Source organism: Eubalaena glacialis, chromosome 4 (assembly GCF_028564815.1).
Source record: "Eubalaena glacialis isolate mEubGla1 chromosome 4, mEubGla1.1.hap2.+ XY, whole genome shotgun sequence".
NCBI classification, from domain to species: Eukaryota; Metazoa; Chordata; class Mammalia; order Artiodactyla; family Balaenidae; genus Eubalaena; species Eubalaena glacialis.
In genome coordinates this window covers 454,929-481,769 of record NC_083719.1, presented here as the reverse complement: position 1 = coordinate 481,769, position 26,841 = coordinate 454,929, and the positions used below count along the sequence as shown (strand labels likewise).

Sequence of the window (26,841 nt, the reverse complement as noted above, 5' to 3'; positions counted from 1 at the left end):
CAGGCTGGGTACCGGGTCGCTCGCGCGCGAGTCGCGGAGGCGCCGCCGCTGCAGTCGCCGCATCTCCCAGGTAAGGGGCCGCGGGGCTCCGTCCCGGGGCGCGGCGCGCAGGGCCCCCTGCTCCTCCTGCCACCTGCGCCCGCAGGCCGGGGCGCGCCACCCATTCCCGGCGCCCGCCCGCGCCCCTTCCCCGAGGCCCAGTGCGTCCGTGCGCCCCGCGCCCCGGAGCTGCCGGCTATCCGCGCGGCGCTCGGGCCCCCGTGGCTGCGTCCGGGCGCAGGTTTGGGGACGCGGGGGCGCGGGCTGGAGCGACCGGCGATGCAAAGGACAGGTTTATAATTGGGACCTAAATGAGGCGCTTTGGCCTTTCTTCGCGTCGGTGCGTATCGCGACAGAGGACGCCCCTCTCAGCCACTTCCCTCTCCGTGTCCTGCTACATAAACACCGTTCACATGCCCAGGCCTGGGGTGGCGGCTGCCGGCGAGACGGCGGGACATTAGGGCTTAGAGGGTTTGAAATGAAGCCACTGTCATACAGCACGAATTTTAGACCCAGGGCCACAGAAAGGGCCGTTGGTGTCCACTGGCCGAGAATGTACGTGATCCTTTGGCGATAACTCGGCCGCCCCTCTCGGTCCGGCATTAACGTCGCCATATCGGTGCAGGTGAGAGGGTCAGGCCTACACTTTGCAAATCCAGAAGCATCCCCGGAGGGGTGTTCTGTTTTCTGATCGCATGTGGGCACATAGCCCGGCAATCAAGATAAAGAGGTTGGCTGCCAGTGTATTTTTTCCACACGCCCCTGGGGACCAGTGCCCCGCCCTTGAAGGAGGATCCTGAGAAACCCTTTATTCTGCGGTTTCAGTTATGTAAATGAAGCCTTGAAATGAGGTGGGAAGAAAACCCTCTCTGTGACTGCTGTTTTGATAGGCGTTTTGTGCTCTCTGATGATGGGACACCTTTTAGGCTAAGCTGGCTATGCTGTTATCCGTCTGTGTATTTACTGGCTAATTCATCTGACGTTTATAAACGATAAAAGACCTAGCTCCCATGGCCCCCACCACCACCTCCCAGGACTCCCCGTGGCCAGTCTCTCAGGGAGGGTGTGCTGGGGGGGCCTCCCCAGGGCCTGAGCCAGCCCCTGCCGCCTAGGAGGTGATCAGTAAACCCTGACCTAAACTCCAAGTGCACTAGGACCACATCCGGGGATGGAGCAATGGGGCTGGGGAGGGAGAGCTTGGAGCAGGCAGGAAATGGGGGGAGGGGCGGGGGCCATGGGACAGGCGCCTTGCGAGTGCCTTAAACTGGACTCCATGATCCCTCCTCTGGTACCAGCCCCTGTTCCCACCACATGGTTGGAATCCCAGGGCTCAGTGATGAGTGATGGGGGAAGGGGGTGCTGGTGAATTTCCTGGGGGCATCTGCAAAATGCGTGCCACGCAAGGGTATGTGTGTTTTCCTGGGGAAAGGGCCTTCATGATTTCCAGAAGGATCTGTGACTCAGAAAGGTACCCTAATTTATGTACTACATTAAAAAATTCTTCTCCATCTTTTTGGAATGACGAAGTGATGGAGACTAGAGGAAGCTGTGTTGGCCGAATTCTTATCTCCTCGGTGTTGTTTGGCTGATCTTCGTGAATCCTTTGAAGTTGCAATAAATAAGCTGTTTTAACTACATACAAGGTTATAGATGCTCGTTGTGGGAAATGTGCAAATCACAGGAGAATTTCGTAAAGAAAATTAAAATCACTGGTCACTGATTGAGGATTAAGAGAAACCTTTGAGCAGCCAGACTGTCCTCCGGGGCTGCGTCCTCGTGGCTTCCCTCCCTGGTGGGCAGTGGAGCCGCTCCCTGCAGAAGAGGCTGAGAATTAGAAGCTTCCTCAGGGAGAGGCTTGCTGGCTTAGTGCCAGGGCTATTTATAGCTGGTGATGTTGCTGTGAGGCCAGAGGAGCACGTACAGGAGACGCCATCTGGGGCTACTGGGGCCATGAGGCACGGCCCCCTCTGCACCTTGAAGTATCAGGTCCTCCCTGGGTCGGGAGGTCCGTGCCCTGCGCCCAGCCTGGCACCATCTGGAAACCACCCCGGACCGAGGGTGCTGGGCACTGTGCAGAGACCACCTGAGCCCAAAACCCTGGGCCAGGCAGATGCTGGGATGAGGCAGGAGAATCGACACCCGCCCCACTCCTACTGCTTCAGCAGCAGGAGTTTCCCGGGGAGGAAGGTGGGGAGCTGCCTGGGGGGGGGCAGCGGCATCTGGGGCTCAGACGTGGTCTCCGGCGCCCCATGTGGGCTCGCCCCACTCTTCAGCCCCTCCTGGGGAGACCAGCCTCTTCTTTGGATGGGGAGGTAACCATGGTGTCACAACCCATGGAATCCCCAAACTCGGCACCCCCAGTCCACAGCATCCCCACCACGAGTCCCAGCTCAGCAGAGCCTCTTCAGAGGGGGAACGTCCTCAGCGGCATCCACATGGCAGTTCCTGGAAATGGCTTTGATTGGCCCTGCTGGGGTGACAGGGGAGGGTGCAGGTTCTGTGATCTGCAGCCCCCAAGAAGGGCATATGGGAGAAGGGCAGCTCCCCACAGGGACGTGGCATGCTGTCTCCAAATCTCGTTTGCTGACAGGGAAGCAAGACTGTTCTCAGCTTGCAGATTTCCCCTTTAACTGTACAGGATGTGCAGTGACATGCAGTGAAGCTCAATTGTAATTTAATGTCTAAATGTCCAAATGTAGGACTTTCTTTGGTGAAGAAACGTAAAAAGTCTTTCACGGGGTGTGAGGAAACGATGGTGTTCTGACTTTGGTACCAAACCCAAGTGTCTTCTGCGACCCCCACTAGCAGGGGGGTGTGAGCTCACCTCGGAAGAGCGCGTTCACGCCCACTTTTCCTTTTCTTAATTAGATTTGTGAAAAGGAAGGACTGGTCCTTACCTTTTTTCAAGCGTAAAAGTTAAGAACACCTGGAGCCCTTTCCTGCCCATCGCCTTGTGTCCCGCAGCACAGTGTCCCCCTGTGTCCCCAGCGTGTCCCATGTCCAATTGTCCCAGCACAATCTCCCCTCTTTGGGCCACATTCCCAAGGTCTCATCCTGTAACCCTGTTGCACCCATCTGTTCAACAGACAGCAGGTGCCAGGTGAGCCCGGCCAGGTCAGCCCTGGGAAGCTCTCGCTCCAGCGGGAATGTCACAAAAGCCAGCATCCTCCGGGGGCCTCGTTCACGCCTCACACTCCCACTGCCTCTGGGTGCGGGGGGCCGTGGGCCTCGGAGCCTGGGAGGAGCCGCCAGCACCAAGCTGCCTTCCTGGGAAAGCGGTTCCCGCAGCTCATCTGGGCCTCGTCTCCCCCGCCCTGGCTCTGCTGGCTGTTCGGCCCCCAGGCCTCCAGATGTCCCGAGGCTGCTCCTTCGTCCTCCTGCTGGGGGTTGTGGCTGCCCCCCCTAGCCCGTTCCTGGGGAGGGGCTCTGCTTTTGCTGTGGTTTTACTACCTGAGCCTGTTTCCCCACCTCTCCGGTTTAGTGTTCAACCTTCCTCCCTCAGAGCACGTGCCCTGCCATGCTGGCGCATTTCGGGCAGTGCCGCGTGGAGCCAGTGCACGCTCCGTTCCGTGAACCTGTCACCATCCGCTGATGTCTTGTGTGGGCCCCGGGCCTTGGGGTTATTTCCGTGCTCTGGCGTGGCTGCCTGGAGCCCCCTGCGTGTTCCTCGGAGAACACGTGCAAATGTTTCTGCTGGGCCCTTGGCGCCCCGTCTCCCTCCGGTCGTAGCCGATGGTACCGGCGGCTCCCCGGAGTCGAAGCCCCTTGGCGGCCGCGCTCCACAGCCGCCGGCAGCGGGCAGGGCGCAGTGGCCTCTTGGCGGGTGGCTGTCTGGAGGGTGCGTGCCAGAGCCTGCGTTTCAGGCTAAGGTAACGAAGCCAGGCGTCCCCGCCAGTGACTGGGTGTCTGGATGTGCTGGGCCTCCTCGAGTCCCTTGCCCATTTCTCTAGAGCTGTCTTTTTCTGGTTGATCCACAGGGTTCTTTCTAGATTCTGGAGACAGCAATGTGTGTTGCATGTAAGAGACACCTTCTCTACCCCGCAGCTGTCTTTTCACTCCTTAATGATATCTTTTGATGAATGGAAGTTCTGAGTTTTAATCTGGTGCCATTTAAGAATCTTTTCCTTTAGGGATAGTGGTTTTTGTGTCCTGTGTAGAGAGTCTTTCCCACCCAGGACATCAGATGCTCTCAAGCATCCCCTTCCTGAGGCTTAATGATTTTGCCTTTCCTGCTTCAATCTGTTCCTGAATTAATTTCCATTTTTCTCCGTGTGTCTGTTCAGTCAGCCCGTCTCCTTTTGTGGAAAAAGTTTTCTTCCCCGCTTTTCCTGCAGGACCACCTTTGTGGTCCACACTGTCTCTGCACATGTGCGGGTGGATTGGGGGCTCTCTTCTGCCCGGTGGTTTATTTTCTGTCCTTGTACCAGGACCACACACCACACCACACTGGCTTCATTTCCAGAACTTTCCATCAAGTCTCGAAACCGCTGGGCAAATCCTCCACCTGTTCTTCCTTCAAGATCGCTGGTTAATTCATGGTTCTTTGCCTTTTCGTGTATATTTTACATTCAGCTTGTCTCACTACCCAGACATAAAAACTGTTAGAATTTTTATTTGGATTAAATTAAAACTGTGGATGAATTTAGGGATAATTGACATCTTTGTATTTCAGACTTAATCCATGTTCATAATATCACTATTCTTTCAATAATGCTTCATAGTCTCTGTGTCGACGGTCTTGCACATCTTTTGTTAAATTTATTCCTAGGTAATTCATATTTCCTCACTTTTTTAAAAATGGTATATTTCTAAATACCTTTTATTGTCTGGTTTTGCTGCTACATGGAAACAGAATAGATTTTTGTATGTTGACCATGTATCCAGAAACCTTGCTAAACTCACGCTGATTCTAATAGTTTTCCTGGGATCCCTTTGGATTTTGTATGTACACAGTCATAGAAACTGCAAATAATGCCAGTTTTATTTCTTCCTTTCTATGTTTATATCATATTTATTTCCTTTCCTTATCTTACCACACTGACACAGTGAGTAGAAGTGTTGATAGCAGGCAAGCGTCTTTCTCTTACTCCAGTTTGAAAAGAAAAATTTTCAATATTCAAAGTGTGATGATTTTGTAGCTTTTTGTAGGTACCCATTATCAAATTAAGGAACTTATTTCCTTTTCTAATTTGCTAAGAATTTTTATGGTGAATAAATGCTGAAATCCATCAAATGCTTTGGCTGCAAGATGATAATATGATCTTGGTTCTGTATTGTGTTATGTGATGAATTATATTAAGTTAATGTTAAATGAACCTTCCATTCCTGGCATAAACCAAACTTGATTGTAAGGTATTGATCCTTTTTGTCTATTACTGGATTCAGTTTGTTAATATTTTGTTTAGGGTTTTTGTATCTGTGTTTGTAAGTGAGATTGGCATAAATTTTTCTTTTCTTGTAACGCCCTTATCAGGTTTTGGTACCAGGATTATTTTAGCCAGAATGAGTCGGGGTGGGGCGTTTCATCTTTTACTCTTCTCTGGAAGAATTTGTGTAAGACTGACATTATTTCTTCTTTCAATATAAGGAAGAATCTGCTGGTAAAGTCATTCAGGCCTGGAGTTTTCTTTGTGAGAAGGGTTTTAAATAAGAATTCAAATCCTCAATAATTATAAGAACTAATAATAAATACAAGAGCAATTATAAGAATATATTTCTTCTTGTTACTGTTTGGTAAAATGGCTTTTGTTTTGTTTTTAGGAATTTGTCTATTTCATTTAAATTATCAAACATGTTGGTCTAAAATTGTTTATAATATTCTCTTATTATATTTTAATCCCTTAATATCTGTAGAGCTTGTAGGGATGTCCTCATTTTCCATTCTGGTATTGGATATTTTGACCTTCTCTTTTTTTTACTTGATTAACGTCCTCAGTATTTATCAATTTTATCAGTGTTTTCAAGGCATTAACTTTTGATGTCGTTGGTCCTCTGTATTATAGATTTGTTTTCTAATTTATTAATTTTTACTTTTATCTTCGTTGTTTCTAACGCCTTTGTCCTTAATTTGCTGAGGTTTTTCTCCTAACTTCTTAGATGGCAGCTTACCTCACATATGATGGTGTACCCACATTCGATTTTCCTATGTGTGTACACCATACACATGCACACAGGTATGTACATGTGTGCACACACACACGTTGCCACCACATCTAGCTGTTTTCTTTTGGGTATTTCTGATCCACGAGTTCTTTAATCTGCTCTGCTGTGAAACCCATCCACTGAGTTCTGAATTTTAGTTATTGTGCTTTTGAGGGCTAGAATTTCTAAGGTGTTCTTTCTGCAGACCTGCCTCCTGCATTCTTACAGCTCCCGTTCTTTGCACACGGTGCATGTAGATACTTTAAACTCAACGTCTGATCGAGCTCCAGGAACTGGAACCTCTAGTCGTTTCTGCTTCCTGTTGTTTCTGCAAGTTCTTGGCACTTGTTCCCCCTCTTGGGCCTGGTTTTTTTTTTTATCATGTGTGGATATTGTGTTTTTCTCTCTCCAATGGTCATCTCCTCCTCAGGAGTGCTTATGTGTGTCCTGCCGGTGTTTGGGGCACCAGCGATCCGGATCCCCGAATCCACACTGGGGGTTGAGAGGAGCCGACCTGACCGCCCCTGCCAGCGGCCCCCACCCCTGACTCCCGGTCACCTGTCCGCCACCCCCAGGGCAGGGCTGGTCTGTTCAGGGTCCCCTGCCCTCCAGGGTGGGGGGCCTGGGGCTTTTCAGTCCCCGTGGTTGGTGGGAAGCCTCCCAGCTGTCTGGCGGAGGGGGAGTGAGGGCTGGGCTGCAAACCACTTCGGAGACCCTCGGGCTGCCTCTGGGTTTGTGCTTCACACCTGTGCTGGCTGCTTTCCTCTTCGGCTGCTTTGGGGCAGGAGAGGCTTTGCGGCCTGCAGGCGACACTGTCCCTCACCTGCCAGCTGTCAGACCCAGGCAGCGGCCCTTCCCCACAGGCCCCTCTGCTCCTCCTGGCCCTGCGGTTGGCTTCCCCGCTCCGCCCGCCCTCCCCGGGCCCCGGCCTGCCCTCCACGCTGTGGGGTCCGTGGGGTGTCGGGCGGCCTGAGAGGCCTGGCCCCAGGACCTGCCGTGCAGGCACGCGGTGACCGCAGGGCGCCTGCCGTCGGGAAGAGGCCAGACCATCCGCGGGCAGCTCCACGCTCCTGGAGCCAACAGACTTCCTGTTGAGGGTCTCACGTGCACGCCAACTCGAGGCCAGACCCTGCCTGCGGGGAGGGTCCTCTGCCTGCTCTCGCCTCTGGGTTCTGTGCCGCCGCCCAGGCTTCACTCCTCTGGGCCTTTGCAGGCGCTTTTCTCTGGGGCAGGGACCCCCTTCTGGTGTCCCTGCTGTGTGCGGCTCCTGGGGCTGCTGTGACAAAGGACCACAGACTTTTGACCGAAAACTACAGAAATGTGTCCTCTCCCAGTTCTGAGGCCAGACTCCCAGTCCAAGATTGAGGTGTCGCAGGGCCGCGCTCCCTCCAGAGGCACCAGGGAGGGTCCCTTCTGCCTCTTCCAGCTCCCGGGGCTCCGGGCATCCCTGGGCTTGTGGCCACGTCCTTCCCGTCTTGGCCTCCGTCTTCACGTGGCTTCTCTGTGTCTGTGTGTCTCCTCTTCCGTCCCTTGTAAGGACACCTGTCAATGGACTTAGGGCCACCCTGGTCCAGAGTGGACCCATCTCGAGATCCTTAGCTTGATGACGTCTGCAGAGACCCTTCTTCCAAACAAGGTTCCTCCACCTTGCGAGGACGTGGACACACCTGACTCGGGGCCACCATTCACCCACTACACGTGCCCTGCACAGGGCCCGCCCGACCCCAGGTTGGCTGCAGATGCCGTGTTCTTGGATTTTGTAAGAAACATGCTGACAAACAGTAGAGACCGGCTCTGGGACCGGGGGACTGGGGCCCAGGATATGGTTCCTGGGAGGCCAAGGGGTCCCAACAGAGTGAGTCCCCCCAAAACCCCCAGCTTCGTGGTGACCCAGAGAAGTTCCTGCTGTCCACATCAGTTCTTCTGAGGGGCAGGGGTGGCAAACCTGTCCTGGCCCCTTCCTCCCGCCGCCCCTATCCCCTCCCCCACCTGCCCCACCAGCAGGAGCCCCCAGGCCCGAGGGTGCGGCTCCCACAGTGATCTCACTGCCGGGCAGTGCGGGACGCAGGATGGCCACGGCCCCCAGGAAGGCGCCCTCAGCTACCCACTTTCTTCTCTCTCATCCCAGAGAAACCGCGTTTGACTTGGGCGCAGGGGACAGTGTGGCTGTGACTGGTTCCCAGGCTGCCCCGAGGGATGGCCGAGCCTCAGTGCAGGAGGTCCCAACCCCACGGGCCGCTCCGGGCCTACGGCCTGAAGCGTGTGACCCGGGACCTGAGCGGCACCCTGCTTGGACGGTGCAGCCGCTCGTCCCGTCCCGTCGGGGCCCCTGCAGGGACTGAAAGGCAGCGCTGAGGCGGCAGGGCTGCGTCCACGCCTGAGGCTCCCGGGGCCGTCTGCCCTGCGGGGCAGGCACTCAGAGGCCGCTTTGTGCCCGCCTGGGAGGCTCCCGCTGCCTGGGACGAGTGGTCATTCACATCGAGTGTCGGGCAGCCGAGGAGTGGTGGCCGTATTATGATTAAAATGTGAACAGTTGCCAAAGGGCTGTGTTGTGTTCAAATGGACGCTGAAATAAGGAGCCAGAGCTGCGGGCCGGGGAGTGGGCCGGGCCAGAGGCTGTGCAGGCCCGGACGCCTCTGTTCCCCTCGGGCTGTTCACTCGGAGGCTGTGCCTTTTCCAGGGGCTGCACCGAGGGCGAAGCTGGACCCCGACCCTGGGGGCCTGAGCCCTGGTGGACGGAGGGGAGGAGGGGGAGGCGACGGCATCCATCCCCCCGGCTGCTGGCCGCTTGGTCTTTTGCACTTTCTGTCCTAACCCTCACTCCGCCCACCTCATCTTGGCTGCGAGGGTACAGCGCGCCCACCCGGCAGGGGTCAAGGAGGTTCTCCCCGGGCCCAGCTGACCAGGCGCCCTGGCCTCCTGTGCGGCCCCGGAGCAGCTGTGCTTGGGGCCTACTTGGGGCTGCTGCTGTTATTCCCCCGCCCCTCCGTCCGCATCAGTCCTGGGACCGGGCCCCGGTGGGCTGAGCCGTCCAAAGGGGCTGGGCCGCCCTGGGAAGCGCCTGCTCCCCCTGCACTTCTCCCCTCCTTCCCGCGCTTGGCACAGAGCCTCTGGGCTGCCTCTGCGCGTCCAGCAGCATCCGGCGAGGGGCATTCTGTGGCCAGGCCCCTACGTGGCCGAGGTCAGGTGCGCTCAGCAGACTGTCAGCCCGGTCGGCCTCAGGCACTCCATCGAGGTCCAAGGAGGGCTAGTTTGTCAGATGCTCGGGAACCTGGCATTTCCAGGGCCCGTGCGGTTCTTGCGCAGAAGCGGGGTCTCAGCTGGACCCCGGGCCTTGGGGGCACATCCGCGGGCGCAGCCACGGCCCAGGGACTTGGGCTCTCAGCCCTGGTGGAGGGTGCCGCCCCTGGGCCCAGCTTGGTGTAGACATCTGGAGGGCGCTGGCACCACGCCGGCCCTGAGAGCGCAGGAGGGCGGCACGTGGGGTGGGCCGACGGGGCTGAGGACCAGGGACGCCTGAGCAGGAGCTCGAGAGCCCAGGGCTCCCACCCCGGCTCGCGGCTCCAGAAGATTCCTTCCGGCGTCCGCTGTCCCGGGAGCCCTTTCCCACCTGCGGGCCGGTCTCCCAGTCCCGAGCAGCCTCTAGGACGAGGTCGGTGACAAGAACCCCAGTCGAGCTCTAGCGCGTCGTCAGCGACACCCCAGGGCACCCCGGAGGCCACAGTGCGCTGAGGCCTCTGGATCCCCCGGCTCCCCGACCCTCCAAGTAGGGGGCTCGCCAGTGGGGCCGCTGTGTTGCGGGGAGGTTCCGGACTTGGGGTGCGATGCCCGGTGACCCGGCAGAGCCCGTGCTGGGGTCCGGGCGCCGTGGCCGGGCCGTGACCCGCGTTGCCCCCATGCCGCCGGCCCAGCTCGCTCGGCGTGAGGTGGAGCCGGGTTCCGGCTTCGGGAGGTTTGGCGTCAAGGAGGCCGGCGGGACGGGCCTGAGGCCTAGCAGCGCCCCCTCAGGGCCTGGGAGGAGAGGGGTCAGGCCCAGTGTTTCCCAGACGGGCCCCAGGAGGCGGGGGTGGGGATGTCACACGGCCCCCAGGCGGGTGCTGGGAGCGCATGGCGTGGCAGGGCTGGGGGCGGGGGGTCCCCTGTGCGGGTCCCAGCTCCCAGACATGCGCATCTTCTGGTCCCCATCCTGCCCCCCCCCAGGCACACCATCCCCGACCCCCCACCCCAGGGCCGGCAGCTTTCCCAGGCCGCCCTCCAGCGAGCCTTGGCCATCCTGGTGCACTCAGCACCTGCCCGGGGCTTCGGGCCCAGAGGACCCAGGAGGTGGAAGGGGCCCCGGGGGCTGGAAGGCACCTGGATCCCAAGGGGCAAGATGCTTGAGGCCTGGTCCGATCGCAGGAAGTGCCTGCAGCTAGGGTGTAGATTATGGGCAGTATGAGGAGGGGCATTGGGAACGAGGGGCTGAGAGCTGGTTTGGGGGAGTCGGGGTGGAGGTGCGGTCACACCTGCGGAAGCAGGAACACACACTCCGCCTTTAGTCTCAGTGCAGACCTGTGTCCTGCTCGAGGAAGGGGAACCAGGAGAGGCAGGGTTGCTGTCGCCTTTAAAACAACACCTGGCCCAGCTCACATGCACACGTGGCCCAGCTCACATGCACACCTGGCTCAGCTCACATACACACCTGGCCCAGCTCACATTTACACCTGGCCCAGCTCACAGGCACACCTGGCCCAGCTCATATGCACACCTGGCCCTGCTCACATTCACACGTGGCCCAGCTCACATGCACACCTGGCTAAGCTCACATGCACACCTGGCTCTGCTCACGTACATACCTGGCCCAGCTCACAGACACACCTGGCCCAGCTCACATTTACACCTGGCTCAGCTCACATGGACACCTGGCCCAGCTCACATGCACACCTGGCCCAGCTCACAGACGCACCTGGCTCAGCTCACATGCACACCTGGCTCTGCTCACATGCACACCTGGCCCAGCTCACATTTACACCTGGCTCAGCTCACATGCACACCTGGCTCTGCTCACATGCACACCTGGCCCAGCTCACAGACACACCTGGCCCAGCTCACAGAAACACCTGGCCCAGCTCACATACACACGTGGCCCAGCTCACAGGCACACCTGGCCCAGCTCACAGGCACACCTGGCCCGGCTCACAGACGCACCTGGCTCGGCTCACATGCACACCTGGCTCGGCTCACATGCACACCTGGCCCTGCTCACATAGACACCTGGCCCTGTTCACGTGCACACGTGGCCCTGCTCACGTGCACACGTGTCCCAGCTCACAGACACACCGGGCCCAGCTCACAGACACACCTGGCCCAGCTCACATACACACCTGGCCCAGCTCACATTTACACCTGGCTCAGCTCACATGCACACCTGGCCCAGCTCACATGCACACCTGCCCTGCTCCCATGCACACGTGGCCCAGCTCACATGCACACCTGGCCCAGCTCACATGCACACCTGGTCCAGCTCACATGCACACCTGGTCCAGCTCACAGACACACCTGGCCCAGCTCACATGCACACCTGGCCCAGCTCACATGCACGCCTGGCTCTGCTCACATTCACACGTGGCCCAGCTCACAGACACACCTGGCTCAGCTCACATGCACACCTGGCCCAGCTCACATGCACACCTGGCTCTGCTCACATTCACAAGTGGCCCAGCTCACAGGCACACCTGGCCCAGCTCACATGCACACCTGGCTCTGCTCATATTCACACGTGGCCCAGCTCACAGGCACGCCTGGCCCAGCTCACAGGCACGCCTGGTCCAGCTCACATGCACGCCTGGTCCAGCTCACAGACACGCCTGGCCCAGCTCACAGGCACGCCTGGCCCAGCTCACATGCACGCCTGGCCCAGCTCACATGCACGCCTGGCTCTGCTCACATTCACGCCTGGCCCAGCTCACAGACACACCTGGCCCAGCTCACATGCACACCTGGCCCAGCTCACATGCACACCTGGCTCTGCTCACATTCACAAGTGGCCCAGCTCACAGGCACACCTGGCCCAGCTCACATGCACACCTGGCCCAGCTCACATGCACACCTGGCTCAGCTCACATGCACACGTGGCCCAGCTCACATGCACACCTGGCCCAGCTCACAGACACACCTGGCCCAGCTCACAGGCACACCTGGCCCAGCTCCCAGGCACACCAGGCCCAGCTCCCAGGCACACCTGGCCCAGCTCACAGGCACACCTGGCCCTGTTCACAGAAACACCTGGCCCAGCTCACATACACACGTGGCCCAGCTCACAGGCACACCTGGCCCAGCTCACAGGCACACCTGGCCCAGCTCACAGACGCACCTGGCTCAGCTCACATGCACACCTGGCTCAGCTCACATGCACACCTGGCCCTGCTCACATAGACACCTGGCCCTGTTCACGTGCACCCGTGGCCCTGCTCACGTGCACACGTGTCCCAGCTCACAGACACACCGGGCCCAGCTCACAGACACACCGGGCCCAGCTCACAGACACACCTGGCCCAGCTCACATACACACCTGGCCCAGCTCACATTTACACCTGGCTCAGCTCACATGCACACCTGGCCCAGCTCACATGCACACCTGCCCTGCTCCCATGCACACCTGGCCCAGCTCACATGCACACCTGGCCCAGCTCACATGCACACCTGGTCCAGCTCACATGCACACCTGGTCCAGCTCACAGACACACCTGGCCCAGCTCACATGCACACCTGGCCCAGCTCACATGCACACCTGGCTCTGCTCATATTCACACGTGGCCCAGCTCACAGGCACGCCTGGCCCAGCTCACATGCACGCCTGGTCCAGCTCACATGCACGCCTGGTCCAGCTCACAGACACGCCTGGCCCAGCTCACAGGCACGCCTGGCCCAGCTCACATGCACGCCTGGCCCAGCTCACATGCACGCCTGGCTCTGCTCACATTCACACATGGCCCAGCTCACAGACACACCTGGCCCAGCTCACATGCACACCTGGCCCAGCTCACATGCACACCTGGCTCTGCTCACATTCACAAGTGGCCCAGCTCACAGGCACACCTGGCCCAGCTCACATGCACACCTGGCCCAGCTCACATGCACACCTGGCTCAGCTCACATGCACACGTGGCCCAGCTCACAGACACACCTGGCCCAGCTCACAGGCACACCTGGCCCAGCTCCCAGGCACACCAGGCCCAGCTCCCAGGCACACCTGGCCCAGCTCACAGGCACACCTGGCCCAGTTCACAGAAACACCTGGCCCAGCTCACATACACACGTGGCCCAGCTCACAGGCACACCTGGCCCAGCTCACAGGCACACCTGGCCCAGTTCACAGAAACACCTGGCCTGGCTCACATAACACACGTGGCCCAGCTCACAGGCACACGTGGCCCAGCTCACAGGCACACCTGGCCCAGCTCACAGGCACACCTGGCTCAGCTCACAGACACACCTGGCTCAGTTCACAGGCACACCTGGCTCTGTTGCAGGCACTTCGCTAACATGGATTCCCAGCCCTCCTGGCTGGGACACTGTGTGCTGATGTCACGCAGAAGCTGTGACTGTGGCATATAATGGTCTGTCCTGTGTCACCTTTTCTATAGGTTTTGCTTCAGGTAGTCACGTCTTAAGGGCGTTGCCAGGGAGAATCATTCTGGAGACACAGGCCTCGTGGCGCCTTTTTGGGACGCGGACAGCCTGTGAGGGGCTGGTGGGCCAGGGGATCATGTGGTGTCTGAAGACAGCTGGGCCCCCGTGGTGGGATGGTCCCTGGAGCCTGGTGGACACTCCGGGGCAGGTGTCCCCAGGTCCGCTCGTCCTGTATCTCCTTCCACTCTGGTCTGTGAGTCCACCTTGCAGCTGCCCTGTCCTCTCCAAACCCTCATTTGAAAATGTAAATCCGGTAATGCAGTCCATCCCCACACCCGCCGTGAATCCCTCATCAGTTTCCAACTCCGGAGCCCACGGGGTCAGCCGTGCCTCAGCAGGGCCTGGCCAGGTGGCACTCACACAGTTCCCTCCACCTCACCTGCCCACCTGCTCCTCCTACTCCTGGCCCTGGCCCCACGCCGGGACCAGCTGCTGACAAGCCTCATGTGGAGGGAGCAGGGACGGAGGCCGCTGGGCCTCCAGTTTGCCGCGTCCACAGCCAGCCACAGCGACACCTGGTCACGAGGTGCAGGCCCACACGTGGCTACTGTTCGTCCTCGATGGCTCCAACATCAGCTGTGTTATTTCTGCTTCCCCCACCGTCCTGCTTCTCCCCACAACAGGAAGTCACCTTGGAGAGCTTCCCATCTGCATGTAGGGTCTCACTCCTGTTGTTTTTGTTAAAGTAATTTTCAAGTTACTTTATTAAGCTACAAACGTGGAGCCCAGGATGGAGAGCTGGGTCCTGGGGCTCATCGCCACACCCCCCGTCACGCCCACCCTGCCCCGAGCCCCCGGGTCCTCGGGCTCATCGCCACACCCCCCCGTCACGCCCACCCTGGAGAGCTGGGTCCTGGGGCTCATCGCCACACCCCCGTCACGCCCACCCTGGAGAGCTGGGTCCTGGGGCTCATCGCCACACCCCCGTCACGCCCACCCTGGAGAGCTGGGTCCTGGGGCTCATCGCCACACCCCCGTCACGCCCACCCTGGAGAGCTGGGTCCTGGGGCTCATCGCCACACCCCCCGTCACGCCCACCCTGGAGAGCTGGGTCCTGGGGCTCATCGCCACACCCCCGCCACGCCCACCCTGGAGAGCTGGGTCCTGGGGCTCATCGCCACACCCCCCGTCACGCCCACCCTGGAGAGCTGGGTCCTGGGGCTCATCGCCACACCCCCCGTCACGCCCACCCTGCCCCGAGCCCCCGGGTCCTGGGGCTCATCGCCACACCCCCGTCACGCCCACCCTGCCCCGAGCCCCCGGGTCCTGGACCATCCTCACCAGCCACCGTGCCTTCTTGAGCTGCACTGCCTTTTCTGTTTGGGGAACTTGTAGGTCCTGAGTTCAGCAGGGCCCTGCTCGGGACCCCCACGATGCCGGGTTGCCTGCTCCCCCCCGCTGACCACTAGCCATGACTCTGGGGGTGGGCATCGGTGCTCAGCTCCCGGCTCCCCAGAGCTGCTGGAGGTGGAGGTGTCTTCTCAGCCCTGTGGGGACCCGGGCCCAGCTTTGGGTATTCACTGGGCTCCTGACGCCATCAGCCACCCCCCCAACATGACCCCCCCTCACCCTGGGCCCGGGCCGCTGCCCTGCTCGGCCCTCGGAGTCTCCACAGACCCCTGCTCTCTCCTGGGGCTTCCCTCTTCTACTAGCAGTCCGTTCGGCCCCCTGGGTGGGGGGCACCCTGGTCAGCAGACTGGGCCCTGAGGTGGGCACAGCAGCGTGACAGGTTCTGGATCCCTTCCCCAAGAATGGTGTCACCCCACTGACGCCCGGGAAGGAGTCACTCGGGGAGTCCCCAGAGCAGGAGGGGCCCCGAGTCCGCCAGGAGGCTGGCCTCGTGCTCCCCCGTGCTGGAGGCTTTGACTGTCGGGGACTTGGCGGCCAGGGTGCCGGGGCTGGAGGGGCCTCGCCGTGTCCTGCAGCAGATGGACACTTTGTCCCGGGGTCGCACAGTCGCTGGCGGGCCACAGCCCCTGTCCGCGGGCAGCGGGGGCCTTGGGCAGCTGCCCGCAGAAGCAGGTGACCTCTTGTTGCTTCCTCCCAGTAGCATGGCTGACAGCAGGCCCAAGCCCCCCAAGCCCGCCAACAAGACGCCCCCCAAGTCCCCAGGGGACCCCGCGAAGGACAAGGCAGCCAAGAGGCTGTCACTGGAGTCGGAGGGTGCCAGCGAGGGGGCGGCCGCCGCGGGTCCGGAGCTCAGCGCCCTGGAGGAGGCCTTCCGGAGGTTTGCGGTGCACGGGGACACCAGGGCCACCGGGAAGGAGATGCATGGCAAGAACTGGTCCAAGCTGTGCAGGGACTGCCAGGTGATCGACGGCAGGAACGTGACTGTCACCGACGTGGACATCGTCTTCAGCAAGATCAAGTACGTGTGCGCCTGGGACCAGGGGGGTGGGAGCGGGGCTCTGCGTTCTCTCGGGCGGCCAGGAGGCGATGCTTCGGGACGCTGTCCCCGCCCGGAAGAAGATGCCCGGGAGTTTGAACCAGAACATGCCCCCGTGGGGCCGGGAGCCCAGGTCAGGGACGCTGCTGCAGCCGCCTGCCGCGGCCTGAGAGGTCTCAGGTGGCAGAGCCTGGCCCGTGGGGGGCTGCTGGGGGCAGGGGGCACAAGTCCGGGAGGTGGGCGTCTGTGGCGCCGCTCCCCTCAGCTCTGGGGACGTTCGCGTGTGAAGAAGAGTGGGGATGACGAACGGTGGCACCGTGTGCTTCTCCGTGTGCGTGTCTGCACGCGTGTGCACACGGGCTCGGGCGTGTGGTCCGGGCATCGATATGCCCCCTCTCCCTTCTCCTGCCCTTCACACCCCGTGACCACACCTGAGAACAGCGACAGCGTCCCCGAGGCATCACACGGACACGCACACACGTGCACGTGCACGCACACACATGTAGAACTCAGGTCTCCACTCTGCTGGTCGTGGCTCACCCGGAGGACGGATGCCCTGGACAGGCCTTGGAGACCCCGTGTGCAGGAGGCACGGGCAGTGGAGGCACACGGGCCCTTCTGCCCCCCGGGAAAGGGAGCCCCATCTGGTCCTGGTCCCGCTCTGGAGGGCAGGACACTGCTCAGACACTCAGGGAGGAGGCTTGGCCCCTGGCGCCCAGGCACTACAGGGGCCCCACCTCAGAGCCCGGCTGCTCCGGGCCCCAGGGTCTCTGCCTCGGCTTGCTGGGCGTGGGCCGTCGCGGGAAGTGGGCGGCTGCAGCCCCGGCCCGGCGAGGGGTCGTGGTCAAGACACAGTCAAGACCAGCCTGTGGCTACTCCCCCTCTGCCCTCCTGGACCTGAACTCCCTGGGGGGTCCCTGTGACCTGTGTCCCACTGGGGAGAGCCTGTTCTGGGGGAGGGTCCCCCAGACCTCCCAGCTGTGCAGGGGGGGACCTTGCCTTGGGAACAGAGAGGAAGACAGTGCTCCCTGGGGGGTCCTGGGGGGGTGGTGCCCTGAGTCGGGTCGTGGGGTCCTGCAGGACAGGCTGGGAGCCACCCCTGGGGGACCAGGTCTGAGGAGTGTGGGGCGCAGTGGGGACGTGCGCGGCCCGGTGTGCGGGTCGTGGGACCGTGGCTGCTCCAGGTGGCAGCCACGGCAGAAGCGCCTCAGCTCGTGGGAGCCGTGGGCGCGGAACCACACGGGTCGCTGACTGCCGACGGCTGTTTCTGTTTGGGGCGGTTGCCATGACTCTGCAGCCCTGCCGCCAGCCCCGTATCTGCAGCCTCTGTTTAGGCCCGTCGTCATGGCAGCGCTTGTTTGTTTGGATGTTACTATGTGTTAAGTTTTAAACAAGCTTCTTGCAGCTCTTCCCCAGGCCTTGATTGAAGACTGCTGTCTCCGGGACCCCCCACCCCCACCCCGCCTGGCCCCAGGGCCGAAGGAATTAACTCAGGACCCCGTTCCCATAAGCAGGAGTGTCACCCCAACAGTCCTGCCGGGGGTCTGTGGGCCGCAGGGTCCCCTGCGTGTGTGCCCAGGTGGGAAGGCCGGGGAGGCGGAGGGGGGCTCTGCTGGCCCTTCCTGGCCCCCACTCGCCGGCTTTCTGGCCAATGGTGGCGTTTCCCGTGACTCTGGAGCCCTGTCTGGGCTGCAGGTTAGGAGGACGCAGGTTGGGCGGGGGATGCGGCCCATTTTTGCCGCACGGGCCATGGAGGGAACTGTCTGAAGCACAGAGCTTGGCGCATCGGTGCAGAGACCCAGGCCGGGCGGGGTGCCCGCGGGAGCGGCGCTGTGCAGCCCCGGACACGCCAGCGGGGCCCGGCGCCTGCTCGGTGCCTGGAGCCCGGCCCTGCCCTGCCCTGCCCCTCCCTGCAGGCTGGTGGGTGAGGCTGCGGCATTCGGGGCCCTGATCCCAGCACGTACTTCCAGCTGTGGCGTTGGGGGTCTCACAGTGTCCTCCGCGGGGGCCTCTCCTGGCCGCCCGAGGCTGTGCAGGGCATCCAGCGGCTTCTGCCCTAGCCTCCTTGGGGCCTGCCTGGTGTGTCTACAGAGGGCCAAGGCTTGGGGGGCAGGAATCGGGCAATTCCGCCCATGCTGGCTCCTCATCCCATTGATAGCGGTGTTGGACGCCAGTGCACGCAGGTCTTTTGATGACCTTCCCCAAACACCCAGAAGTGGTTTCAATGACCTCAGGTGCATCTGTCCCCAGAACCCATCCCTGAGCCTCCAGCCTGCGTTAGGCCCTCGCGAAGTCAGGAGGAACGTAGGACGCTCTTTCCTGCCTGGGGAGTGGCTGACTGCTGGGGTCACAGCTGCCCTTCAGGCGGCCGGCCTGGAGGCCGCCAGACCTGGGTGTGAGCAGCCTCCTTCCAGGTTGCCAGCAGCGTGGTCCCTGGGGCCCAGGAGCAGGGGGCTGGTGTCTGCCCGCTCCCGAGGCCTGGTACCAGACGTGTGGGCAGCTGCCACATCACACTGCATCCTCACACGGCATCCAGGTCCTCCAGACAGCGCTCCCGTGGCAACCCGCACAGCCCTGCTGGCCCAGGGTCTGATGGGAATATCCCGGAGGCCCCCTCCTCTGACCCGCGTTGGTGCCTTAGTCCCCCCTCCGGATCCCACTTCCTGCTCTCTGCTGCTCCGGGGAGCCTGGGAGTCGGCTTTCTCCAGCCCCCAAGGGGCACGTTATCTGTGGTCCAGAGGGGGCCCCTTGCTCTGTCCTAGGACATGTTAGCCAAAGTCCAGCGGCCTTCATGACGCTGGCCCTGGAGACACAGACCTCTGTCCTCGGAGAGCTGCGCTGGCCACCCCCCCCCCCCCGCCCAGATCCCTGGCCACCGAGTGTCCCTGGTGACCTTCGGGAGTGGCCGGGCTCAGCCCTCTGCCTGCCCTGCATTGGGCCTGGAGGTCTGGGGACGCAGGGCCTGGGAAGCACAACCCACGGGGCCGCGTGTGTGACCAGTGACCCCATTACTGCTGGACCAGCTTTCCAGGAGAACAGCAGCCTTCTAAGCAGGGCACTGGTTGGCCCCAGCGCTGAGCCGGGAGGAGGGGGGTTTGGTGGGGGGACCCCCTCCAGTTCTGTGCACTCTCGAGAACAGGCTCCCTGTGTGTGGGGAGCCGTGTAAAGTGATCACGTGTCTCCAGGGAAGAGGCTGGCAGTGTCATTCGAGAACTCCCCAGGGACTGCTCTCAGCGGGGGCCAGGGGCCCCCTGGGGAAAGCTCCCTGCCAGCCCAGACCAGGCTCCGAGACCCTGCCTGGCGGTCTCGGTGGGGACACGTGGGGACACCCGGCCCCGCCAGGTGGAGCAGGCAGGTCCGCGCCCTGGGCCCGCACGTCCACTCGACCTGAATGCGGCCTCTGACGGAGGCCCCGTCGGCCACGCCCCCGCCCCCAGCCCGAGTGACTCACACTGGTGGCGCCTGGTGCCCCAGCGGCCGGTCACCAGGCTGGCAGTCAGGCCTGGCGTCCGTGAATAGAGACAGGAGCGCCTTGGACAACCCAGGACAAACAAGTGGGGCCCCGCGGCTGTCACGGGTCAGCAACCAGCAGGGATGGCAGGTTCCCCGCCCCGACAAGGCCCGGACCACGCTGCCCGGGACAGCTGGGCCAAGGGATCCCCCCAGCCCGGCCCACGGACCTCAGAGCCGCTGTGGTGTCGCAGCCAGGCTTTGAGGGGTGGAACCCACCGCTGGACACGGGGGCTCTGATGAGGCCTGCGGTCCAGGTGCCCCTCCCGACAGCCATCCAGGCCTCTCGGGCTCTGCTCACCATCCGCCCACGTGGCCTTGCTGGCGGCACGACTCGGTCGTCCTCCCCATGGCCCCTGGGGCTGTGTCCTCCTTCCGCTGTCTCCCCGGGGTGAGCGGTCAGCAGGTCCCGTGTCCTCAGACTCACGTGTCAAGTGCCTGTGAGTCCCGGCATGTGCAGGGGACGTCCTGAGGCGTGTTTATCGCTTACCGCTGGGCTGAGTTCTGGTGACTGAACAGAACCACGAATAGGAGAGCGACACACACGCACAGGTTTACGTGCGAGTGAGATGCAGGAGGGGTCGCAGGGCTGTGCGTGGGCTGCCAGCCCACCTTCTGGGGGATGCTGCCACCTGCACCCTTCCATACCGTGGTGTCCTTTTATCTGGTTTACTTACTTCCGCTGTCCCAGTGGGTGTGCGGCGGGGCCGCATCCCAGTTTAACCTGATTTCCCTGGTGCCCAGTGACGTGGAGTGTCCTTCACGGGCTGGTTTGCACTTGTAGATCTTTGACAAAGTGTCCGGTTCAGGTATTTTGCCCAACTTTTTACACTGGGTTTTTTCTTGCTGTTGAGGTATAAGAGTTCTTTGCGTATTTCAGATACAAGTCCTTTATCAGATTTTCTCGTCTGTGGCTTGTCTTTTATTTCTCTTAACAGTATCTTTTGAAGAGCATGGTTTTAAAATTTTTGGTCAAGTCCAATTCATTGTTTTTCTTTTATGGACTGTTTTTGGGGGGTCGTTCCTGAGAAAATCTTTGCCTAAGCCAAGGTCACGAAGAGTTTCATCTGGATGCTCATCCAGAAGTTGGATGGTTCGGGGTCTATGATATCAATGCAGGACTGTGGTCCAGTTGAGTTAATCTTGTAGACGGCATGGGGCACAGGCCAGGCCCTTTCCTCTGCGCACAGTCTCTGGCCGCTGAAAGGACAGTTCCACCTCCACTCACTGGCTTTTGCAACCTTGTCAAAAACCCTTACATGTGGCCTGTTTGACTGTCCTGTGGCCGCCCTGCGGCCGTCCCTGTGGCTTTGCGGCCAGTGCTGACGTGGGAGCAGCCCCCTCCCACTCTGCTCTCGCCTCTCCAGCCGGTCCCCTGGGTGCCGTCGGCCGGGCTGTCTCGAGCCCTTGGCTTCTGCAGGCAGCCTTTCTGTTGGTCCCTGGGGCACCTCCCCCCACCTCCTCTTACTGTAGAACATTGAAAACCTCACTGGATGGATTAGCTGGGGAAGATCCAAAGTGGCAATAGTGTTTTTCAGTTAAAATTCGTAGAGACCAAGAGCCAGTCTAGTGCCATTTTGAAATTGCGAGCATGGACTTCCCTGGTGGCACAGTGGTTGCGAATCCGCCTGCCAATGCAGGGGACACGGGTTCAAGCCCTGGTCCGGGAAGATCCCACATGCCGCGGAGCAGCTGAGCCTGTGCGCCACAACTACAGAGCCCACGCGCCTGGAGCCTGTGCTCCACAATGGGGGAGGCCACCGCAATGAGAAGCCCACGCACCTCAACCAAGAGTAGCCCCCGCTTGCCACCGCAACTAGAGAAAGCCCACGCGAAGCAATGCAGCCAAAAAAGGGAGGGAGGGAGGGAGGGAGGGAGGGAGGGAGGAGAAAGAAATTGCGAGAATGACCTACCAGGTCCCGGGCAGCCGTGGGATGCGTCTGGGTAAGGAGCTGCTCCTGGGTCCCGGCTGTGCCCCAGCCTGCCTGGTGCTGGTCAGGCCCCGGCTACGGGGAGGTGGCCCCCAATCCTGTCCCCGAGGGGGACCGTGCCCCCCACCCCCTGGCGACCCCGCGCAGGCCGGTGGCCCCAGCCAGGACTGCAGCTGCCTCTGTGCCGTGGGATCTGACGTGCTTTTCACCCTGACTTTCCCTCTGACGGAGGCCACACACTCGCCCGCTTTAGAACCAGACAAGGATGTGTTTTGATGTCGTCGTTCACAAAGGACGTGCTTCCTTTCAACTCTGTTCCAAGACGATTTATATTTGCTGCCATTGCCGATGGCAACCGACTGTTGGGTGCAACGCTGCAGACCAGGGCGGGGCAGGGGCACGTTCTGTGTTTTAACGGCAGACTCGCTCTGGGCTGTGGGAAGGAGGTGGGGTGAGGGTCCCCCGATGACACCGGGGCCCAGCCCAGTGACTACTCGGCGCCCCCTCCCCGTGGGGGGAGCCTGGGCCTGGTGGGCGCCCCCTGAGCCCCCTCTCCCTTCAGGGGCAAGTCCTGCAGGACCATCTCATTCGAGCAGTTCAAGGAAGCACTGGAGGAGCTGGCCAAGAAGAGATTCAAAGACAAGAGCGGTGAGGCGGCCGTCCGAGAGGTGCACAGGCTCGTCGAGGGCAAGGCCCCCATCATCTCGGGGGTGACGGTGAGTGCGGCGGGCGGGTCTCGGGAAGGAGGCAGAAGCGTGGCTCCCGGGCGCCGGCGGCCCCCGTCCGCGGTCCGGGCCCCCGGGCTGGACTCGCCCTGGCGGCTTCCCTAACCTCGTTCCCCGCTCTCTTGCAGAAAGCCATCTCCTCGCCCACCGTGTCGCGGCTCACGGACACCACCAAGTTCACGGGCTCCCACAAGGAGCGCTTCGACCCGTCGGGCAGGGGCAAGGGCAGGGCGGGCCGCGTGGACCTGGTGGACGAATCGGGCTACGTGCCGGGCTACAAGCATGCGGGCACCTACGACCAGAAGGTGCAGGGGGGCAAGTAGCCGGCGGGGCCTTCTCCCGTTGCCCGGTCCCCCCGCCGCCTCACACTTCGTTACATTCCTGTGCTTGCAGGCAGAACTCGGACCCGGGGCTGGGCGGCCGCGGAGGCTCCAGGCCTCCCTCCCGCCCAGGCCCGCACTCCCCTCCACCCCAGCTTTGGCCCCGACTCACCTTTCCTAACACACCTGCCTCGTCCCCGCCAGGAAGTGGGCAGATGGCCCTTTCCAAAGTGTCTCCCGGGGCCAGACGACACCGGCCGCTGGTTTGCAGCAAAGGGGGCGTTTTAAAGGAGCTGGTGGGCAGACCCTGTCGGGGCGGTGCTGACCCGCAAGCGCCAAGGCACCAACCAGCAGCACCGATAAAGCAGAGGGAGCCCCGGACAGGGCGCCGCGGGGCCCGGAGAGCACCACGCAGGTGTGGGAGGCGGGGCGCACCGTGCACGCTTGCACACCCAGGCACACACGAACGCACGCACGCACGCACCCGCACTACGCACACCACGCACGAACGTGCGCTACGCACCCGCACGCACGCACACGCGCTCAGACGCACAAACCGACCGCCAGGTCTGCGCTGAGGGCGGGCGCCGAGCTGAGGGCTGCTGTGCAAAGGAAGAAGCGTCCTCTGTCGACCAAAGTGACTCGAAGCGTGACGTCACGAGATTTAAAAATGGAAACTAAGGGCAATTCATTTCGCTTCTCTGAGAAGAAATAGGAAACAGTGATGCATGTTTATTCTCAGAACGGCTCAGGGAAGACTCAGAATATCCCGTCTCTGTGACTCCCTCCCAGTGGCCCGTGTCCCCGCCCCGAGCCGGGAAGACCCCGGGGGCCCTGGGCTAGAGGCTGCGGGTAGCCCGACGGCTCTCTCCTTGCTCCTCTGGCCACTGTGGTTCCTCTGGCCTCTCTGGAGCCTCCGTGAGCGGCCTTCCCTGTCCTCCCCGCTCAGGAATGCAGAAACCACAGGGCAGGACCAGGCCAGGGGAGGGCCCGGCGCCGGTAGCATCTGCGGGGTTTGGTTTCTCTGAGACGCCAGAGGGGGGGCCTCCTGCTGTCACAGTGGGCCCTTGGCAGTGTGTCCCTTTGCATGGGCATGGCCACAGCCCGGCGTGTAACCCTCTGCACCCTGTGGTCCTGGTTTCGGTCCCGGGGAAAACCCATGGCAGCCCCCGGGGAATGCTTCCCGGGAACCCAACCGCCCTGCCGCTATCTGTCCTGTGTCCAGGGCAGCAGGCCGGTTAGGGGCACCCCTCCATGGACACACGGCCTGGCCCGCGGCACAGGTGGCTGTGAGAAAGGCCAGCACTGCCATGGCAGGCACGTTGGTCACGGCTGGACCTGCGAGACCCTGCCCACCCACACAGAGGGGCTCAGGCCAGCGCTCCCAGCCAACACAGCCCCTCGCACGGGGGGCTCCCTCTGGGATGGCGGTGGCCTCTGCGGGCAGCTTCGTCTTGAGGCCTGGCACCTCACCATACGATCACCCAGGAAGTGATGGAGCACAGGCATCCAGGGCTCACTGCGAAGATGTGAATCAGTGCCGTCTAGAAAGTTTCTAAAACTTGGGGCTCTGAAGGTGCCCGGCCAGGCCCCCAATCCGCCACCAGGAAACAGGCCCGAGGGCTGGGGGAGGGCAGGCAGGAGGCCGACCCCGGCCCTGGGCTCCTCTCCTCCCTCCAGCGGCAAGAGTCACCTGGGGAATCGCGTCTGCAGAGAACTCTGAACGTGCAGAGTTTCTGGGCACTAAGCTGACCACAGATGGGAAAGCCCGTGTTCCAGGGCCGGCTGGGTCCTCTCTGTGGACTCGGGACAGGACTCCTCCCCAGACCCATCCTCTGCCCAGACGCTGTGCGTCTCCGCCTGCCCGACAGCCCGGCGCCCCGCACAGCCGTCCCGCAGCAGGACACTGGAGTCCAGCCCTCCCGGCCGGTCGGGCTGGCCTGCCCGGGAGCACACGGGAGGCGGTCTGAGTAGAAGAAACCATGCCAGTGGCGTCCTGGGACGCTTCCTCACGCTGCCCCCCACCCCGGGGCCGGCCTGCGGGGCCGACACCACCCGCCGCAGGAAACCCATCTTCCCGATGGTTACAGCAGCACCCCCTCCTTGGGTTGAGGGAAGTCTGGCGCACACAGCTGCCCCCGTGGCCATCCCTGCCCCGGCCCTGCACTCGCGGGCTCCCGAGCTGCCGAGGCCGAGGCGTCTGGGTAGGTCTCAGGTGTCCCCAGCCCGCCTGAGGCTTCCTTCCCAAAGGGTAGCTCTGGAAACACATCTCCCCGCTCAGGGCAGGAGGAAGCGGTGGCCCCTCCCCGTCGGCTCCGTCACGGCATCTGTGTGTAGCCCAAACACAGCACGTGGCTCGGGCTCCAAGCTCTGCACAGACACACATGCCTCCCTCAGGCTCTGGATGCTGTGGACAAACAGGCAGATGTGCGTCTTCACTGCATGTTCTATGCAACACCCATTCGCTTCTACTAACTGTGGTTAACTAGAAACTACATGTCTCTCTGTGAATGAAGGAAACTGCACAGCAAGCCCACCAGGAAGCAGGGACCCGTGGTCAGGGTGCACCATGTTGACGGCACCGAGCGCCGGGACAGCAGAGCGAGTGTGTGAGAACACTGATGGCGCCACAGTACTTATTTATTTCTATTTAATGCTCTAGGATAAGCAACTAGGCGGTGGTCAGTTCACCAAAATTGAAGTTCAAATTACGTCAAGTTTAAAATATTATAGGAAGAGATCTATATTTATACTGGAGTATTTTTACACCTCGAATATCCTCAGTCTTAAGGTTTGAGGCCGATGAAAATTACAGTCAGGAAGAGGCACGTGGAGCTCCAGAGGCATCGCCTCCTGTCTAAGCTGCGCTACGTCCACGCCCCAGTGGCCGAGAGCTCAGGGCAGGCCGTGGCATCCCTCTGAAGCACCAAGCGGAAGAGGCTCACACACCCGAAGCCTGGGCCTGCTCAGCCACCGGCTGTCATGAATCAAGCTTTAACGGCACACGGCCCTGCCGCGCGCCGCGCAATGCCCGTGGCTGCTTCTGTGGCTACGCCGGCGGCAGGGAGAAGAAAAGTCACAGACGCCGTGGCCCACGAACCCTACAACAGCCACCGCCTGGACCTTTAGGGGAGGCTGCTGGTGCTGCCCCCACCCCTGAGGACCCAGCAGGCTCCCTTCTCTGGGAGTGTTCCCGCACGAGCTGGCACACCCCGTCCCACAGTGCACACAGGTGGGGACACCACTGTCACCTGTTCCGTCCACTCAGGTTGACAATTCAGCCGTACTGTGAAGTCACCACGAGGCTAGAATGTCCTTAGAACTCTGACCCTGAGTAGCTTCCCTCCGCTGACTGACTACTGAGCGCTCTGTGAAATCCCGTGGCTCGGGTGTGGCTTTTGTCTGTGGGAGTGGAGAGTGTGGCCAGTGGTGGCCCCGGGCGCTCCCGGGAGGTGGTCGCCCTGCACTTCGAGATGCTTTAGTTAACTTTCTGTCTTCCCCAAACCAAGCCAAACAACAAAGGAAATGCACATAACTCAAACTTGAAAGGGATCATATGCTACTAGTTTGTACTAAGTTTTTTTCAAGAAAGGGAAATAAATGTATATATAGATGCGATCTATTTTTGCACTGTTTTCTTACTGTTAGGGAGTGATGAGGGCATCACTTTGCAGTGTGATGGGACAAGCAGTGTGGACGTCACGGGTGCTCTGACTCAGAACCACACTCACCAGGAACTCTGGGGGCGTCTGTAGGGCCGAGGCGTGGTGTCACCTGTCAGTCGCGGCCCAAGGCCTGGCTTGCAAACCTGTGGTGAAACAGCCCGTCTGTCTGCATACCTCCTCGTGTGTTCCCTGTTGTTAACACTGTGTCAGATTGGTAAAGTGACAAATAAAGGTGTTGAATCGTGGGTCTGTGGTCCTCAAAAGTGCGCTGTGTGCAAGGGCAGTCGCGTGGGCACTACGGTAACACGGATGCGCCCGGGGGGGGCCGCAGCTTACGGGAGCGCCAGCCGCCCACCAGGTGCGAGGCCTGGAGTGGGATCTGGACACAAAACCCATCACGCACGCCCACAGCAGCCCTGAAAACGGGGATGACGCCATCAAAACTGACATAAA

The 26,841-nt window shown here is 61.1% G+C and overlaps 1 protein-coding gene across 2 annotated transcripts; it reads left to right on the top strand.

Annotated features, from left to right (window-relative positions):
* Positions 1 to 26,614, top strand: TPPP (tubulin polymerization promoting protein). 2 transcript variants are annotated; one of them, XM_061187624.1, is made up of 4 exons: positions 1 to 70; positions 15,902 to 16,219; positions 22,241 to 22,394; positions 22,532 to 26,614. In XM_061187624.1, exons 2-4 carry the CDS (start codon positions 15,903 to 15,905, stop codon positions 22,724 to 22,726), a joined length of 666 nt encoding a protein of 221 aa, XP_061043607.1. In that variant the 5' UTR covers positions 1 to 70; position 15,902; the 3' UTR covers positions 22,727 to 26,614. The 2 variants fall into 2 exon arrangements, with proteins under 2 accessions (XP_061043607.1, XP_061043608.1); XM_061187625.1 differs by having other exon boundaries at positions 27 to 70; positions 15,899 to 16,219.
* Positions 26,615 to 26,841: the final 227 nt, after the last annotated feature.